The sequence below is a fragment of the Porites lutea genome, chromosome 1 (genome assembly GCF_958299795.1).
Source record: "Porites lutea chromosome 1, jaPorLute2.1, whole genome shotgun sequence".
NCBI lineage: Eukaryota > Metazoa > Cnidaria > Anthozoa > Scleractinia > Poritidae > Porites > Porites lutea.
Window position 1 is genome coordinate 59,408,888 of NC_133201.1, and position 5,284 is coordinate 59,414,171.

General features: G+C 38.8%; 1 protein-coding gene across 1 annotated transcript; it reads left to right on the forward strand.

Moving 5' to 3' along the window:
• The first annotated feature begins 2,888 nt into the window (after nt 1-2,888).
• Nucleotides 2,889-5,003, forward strand: LOC140940686 (uncharacterized). The gene has a single exon (XM_073389668.1). It carries the CDS (start codon nt 3,003-3,005, stop codon nt 4,362-4,364), a length of 1,362 nt encoding a protein of 453 aa, XP_073245769.1. The 5' UTR covers nt 2,889-3,002; the 3' UTR covers nt 4,365-5,003.
• The last annotated feature ends 281 nt before the right edge of the window (nt 5,004-5,284 follow it).

Below are 5,284 nucleotides of genomic sequence, written 5' to 3' on the forward strand. Positions count from 1 at the left end.
AAAATGCTTAAGATTATAAATACAGTGGTGTAACTTAGACCTATAAAATGTATGATAAGATCGCTATGTAGAAGAATACAAGCACTAAAAATAGCTTAAGAGCAGCATAAATAGCAATTCTGACAGTTAGAATTAGTACAGTTTACCAAATCAGTGAATAGCAAATTTGGCGGGTTTTGATTGGCTCCCGTAACTCGGAATATCCTTGGATATTCACTGTTTCGGGGACCGGAGCCAAGATGGCGTCTCGTTTCGAGACATTTTCGAAAGATAAAATTTGAGCGAAAATTTGAAGCAGTCGTACAAACAAATACCAAGAAAGCGACGAACTTTGGCTTGTCATTATTTACTGCTGAATCAGCAACAAAATCATATTAATGCACTTGACAAAATCCACGAAATGTTTTTAAATTGAGAACAAAGTTCATACTAAGTGACGTTTTTAATTTACAAAATGTTACTTTTTTCATTTTCATCCAACTCATTTGGTAAATACTAAAACAACTATCCAGCACAGGGTCGGTGAACGGCGCGTCTCGGTGTATACAGTATATGGAATTCTGTCGCTGAGGGGAAGACGTTTCTCCTGGCGAAACGTCCCAAGCAGCGAGGAGCAAGGAGAAACGGCTAAATTCGCAGGCTAATCTTATACCTGCCACCTTTTTCTGAGATATAAGCGTGAGATTTTTATCCTGGGAGTGCTGGGATTTTTGAAGACGACACGATCATTTCCGAAGATTCCCGAAGAATTCCGAAGTCTCCCGAAAAAGCCCGAAGTCTTCCAAAGACGTCCGAAGTCTGCCGAAGACGAAGTTATCGAAGTTATCCCAGTCCGAGTCTTAGGACGCTTATGAACGCGAGCTCGCTCCCAGTGCTTTTCACTTCAAAAATCAGAGGTCGCGAGGAAGGTATTGTCATTTATTCATTTTACACATGGTTTTCGTTCCTTACATGGGTCTGAGTTAACATATTTTTGGAAATTGTGTCAAGCAAGACGGCAACAACTCACATTTTTCAATCAGGCGTGAGAAATTGGCCCGCAAGGGTGAGCCGGCGTGAGAGCGAAGTTTTCAACCCGCCGGCGTGAGAGTTGGCAGGTATATAATCTTCCAAACAAAAAGGGAAGAAGGACCATCTGATCGCAGGTTAACTTCTCAGAATGTAAATTGCCAGATGGGTGACGAAGTAAAGACGGCCATTAGAAGCAAATATGGATGACAAAATTCCCATCAGGTATATTTAGCCACGTGACCAAAACACGGAGCAGATTTTTCTTAAAGACATATTGGTAATCACTGCTAATAATTTGTTCGGATTTCTCTTACCATAAGATTGCCACCGATATACTTCACGGTCAACCGACATATACCTGACTATCAATAGACCTTGTCACGGTTTTCGACGCCATCTTGATGAGTAGGCAAGCGCGTGAGAAATTACAGTGATAGTGATTGTGATTGTCAGTGAGAATCTAATGCCGAATAATTTCCGTAGAACGGCTGTTCTGAAAAAAAAAATGATTTGTAAACTAAAACTTCACTCCTAAGCATTCTCCTGAAAAAATTTGAGGGCGTTACATGTACTAGAAGACCTAGAACCACTTTTTAAAATTTTCTATAGATTTGTCTGTAAGAAAAGCCCGGAACAATAGACCTTGTCACGGTTTTCGACGCCATCTTGACGAGTAGGCAAACGCGTGAGAAATTACAGTGTTTGTGTGAGAATCTAGTGTCGAATAATTTCCTTAAGACGGCTGTTCTGAAAAAAACATCAATTATAAACTAAAGCTACAAAGCAAAGGATCCTCCGAAAAAAATTTGGAGGCTTACCTGTGCTTAAATTTCTCCAGAGGCTTACTTTAGATTTTCCATATATTTGTCTGTAATTTTCCCGGGACTTTCTTACAGACAAATGTATAAGAAATTTAAAAAGTGGTTCTAGGTCTTCTAGAGAATGTAACGCCCTCAAATTTTTTCAGTAGAATCCTTAGGAGTGAAGCTTTGGTTTATAAATCTTTTTTTTTTTTCAGAACAGCCGTTCTGCGGAAATTATTCGAAATTAGATTTTCATACAAACACTGTAATTTCTAACGCGTTTGCCTACTCGTCAAGATGGCGTCGAAAACCGTGACAAGGTCTATTACGGACAAATATATGGAAAATCTAAAGAAAGCCTCTGGAGAAATTTAAGTACAGGTACGCCGCCCAATTTTTTTAGGACAATCCTTTGCTTTGTAGCTTTAGTTTACAATTGATATTTTGTTCAGAACAGCCATTTTACGGAAAATATTCGACATTAGATTCTCATACAAACGCTGTAATTCCTCACACGTTTGCTTACTCGTCAAGATGCAGAAGATGGCCTCGAAAACCGTGACAAGGTCTATTCATCTACCAGTCTTTACATAACAAAACACAGATGAGTCACAAAAATTAAGCATGAATGTTTTCCAAGCTATTTTTGCATATTTTATCAGTGGAAGTGCAATAAATCAAATGCAAACAATCTGAATCATGCGACAAACTGAGAATATGCTCTCCAGATCATGACGTGACAACGAGAGTCGCAGTCTCCGAGGAGTCCTGGTACCTGCTCCCATTTCTGATATTGAACATAAGAGAACTGCCTGGAAAGTTTGTAAGGATCCTAAGTGAATGGGCTCCTCCAGAGCAATGGTTTGCCTAATTTTCGAACTGTTATAGATTTATTTTTTCATCGCTCGGAAACACTATATGGTGATTAACACCAGTCACGTCACGTATCTATTCTTGGAAACCAACCTTATTTTCCGAGAATAACCGCAATTTCCTCTATATGTTTTTATAGATCTAATATCTGAATGTTATTTATAACTTTGACGAAAAGAAAGTTGAATCGAACAGTTTTTTCGATTTCTATTTACAAAAATCTCAGGCCAGCTTTTGTTTATTTCGTCTTTGAGAGAGTTGCATTATATTTAGGAAAACGTGTCCGTCGGGGAATTGTAAATCGTGGCAGCAAGGATGTTACCAGCCATCATGAGTCTGGAGAAAAGAATTGCAATGTCTGATCAAGGAAAAGTGGCTGTGTTGAAAAAACCTGAAAATTGCATTGAGATATATGGCAAAGGAGAAACGGAAAACCCCGAGCAACAATGGATGCATAGAAGGCTTTACAGGGGTCTTGTTGTTCCTTACGACGTTTTTTTTGCGCCAAATAACCATCTTGTTGTTTCAGACATAGGCGATCACGCCATCAAGATTTTCAATTTAGAGGGGGACGCGAAAAAAGTAAGTCATATGATCATTGGCCAAGACCCTTACCGTCATTTGTTTGTACAGGATATAAATGGTATGAACATGGAATTATCTACAAGGCTACTTTGGGGTCTCAGCATTCGAATCCCCAAAAATGTTGTCGTAGGTCCCGCACCACTATCGCAGCTGTTTGTCACATGTGGTACGGATATTGTTCTCATTAATATGAACTGGAATAAGATGAGCCCGGTAGGTTGCTCTCAAATCTGTTCTCCTATGGACTGGCGCTTTGTGCAGTATAGCAAAAGTTTAATGTGTGACAATGTAAGCGCAGTTCAAGATCACAAGGATAACCATAAGGTTGGAGGCTTCAATCCACTTGTTATTACTAAAGCTCAGTTCTGTGGCATGTTCTATCACGTCACAGAGACGAATCATGCTGGATTTCTGTGTCTTGACAGACCGGAGTGCAAGATTGGAAACCGAGGCGATAAGAAAAAATTTGCTGCGACGGTGGTCATTTATGTGAGAGTAACAGACAAAAATGGGCGATTGATATTTCATGCAAGATATGGCAACTGTTACGAAGGTCCAATGGCAAACACAGCCCATGCTGAATATTTTATGCTGGTTGATGAAGAGTTCAGACAAGCTGTTAAATTCCTAAGAGGTCGTATGGGAGGAAATATTACCATGTATATGAACAAACAACCTTGCAGTATGTCAACAAGTCATGGGAAAATAGCACTTAAGGTAAAAGACTGTGCACAGGAATTAATTAACTTCTTTAATGTTTATTGCTCGACTAGCAGCATAAAATTGCAGATCTATCTATGCCAGTTGTACAAAGTCGACATGGACGTACCACATGAATTTTCTCTTGCACAAGACATCATAAATGCTCAACTGGGCCTGAAAACCTTGCTTTCTTCTGGTATTGAAGTTATTGCTATGTCACAAGAAAGTTGGACGAAACTTGCTGAATTTGCCGACATTGAATTACCAGAATACCAAGAGAGCGCACGACAAAAGCTAGACAAACATATCGACAACTTCCTTTCGAAAATTAAGAGAATACAGACTGCCACACTGCTGTACAGGTTTACAAACGGTCAGAATATTTTTTAGTTCGATATACGAGTGGCACTGAACTGAACTATAATTTTCCTCTTTTTATAGTTAGTGAGAAATATGTACCCAATGGGGCTATGTAATACTAGTGCAAACGATTTAAAGTTAAGAAAGGAAATTTTGATATCAGAGTACATCAGTAACATACATAAAGGCTGGGGCTAGACAAAGTCCCTTTTTTATAATCTTTGTATGGTCAAGATTCAAGTCAATGAAAACCGGATCATCCACATGTTAATTATCTTCACTGATGCAGTTTGCTAATAAAAGAACGGTGTTGCCAGTGACGAACGATCGAAAGTATCATTTTCTGTGATGATTGTCGTGCAGAATCAAGTAGGAGAGGAATTTGTGTGATTTGAGGTATTCCACGTGTGTTTCATAAAAAGTGAAAAAGTTAAAATGAAAATAACGCCAAACTTTGAAATGTTAATTCCCTTAAAATCATGTACACTTTCTGTCTTTTTCTATCGGTTAATCCAATCTTGGAGAACCTGAACGTGAGTGAAAAGCTTAATTCGGTTTCCGGGTGTACGTTGGAAGTGCTTTTGATAAATGTTGTGTCCTCTCATAACAAATCTTGTACTGAGAATGATGTTGTTTTACATGCCATACTACTGTTACGCTAAAGAAAGAAAACCTAACAAGCCACATGTGTGTCACTGAAACTATTTTTGGAACAAGGGTCACCGCCGGTTTTCCCGGAAAAGAAGCTTTTCTGGGAGTTATGACATAATCATTTCAGTATATTTAACCGAATGTCCGAAAGGAAAGGGTTCAGTAATATTTTTTCTGTTCTGTGCCCCGCAGCGTTTCAGGAGTTTCGAACCAGCTGTCGCTGTAATGTGAGTGATTTCTCAAATCATATTCTGAATTCAAGTCCTTTTTTGATTACCAAATATTGATTGGAATACAAT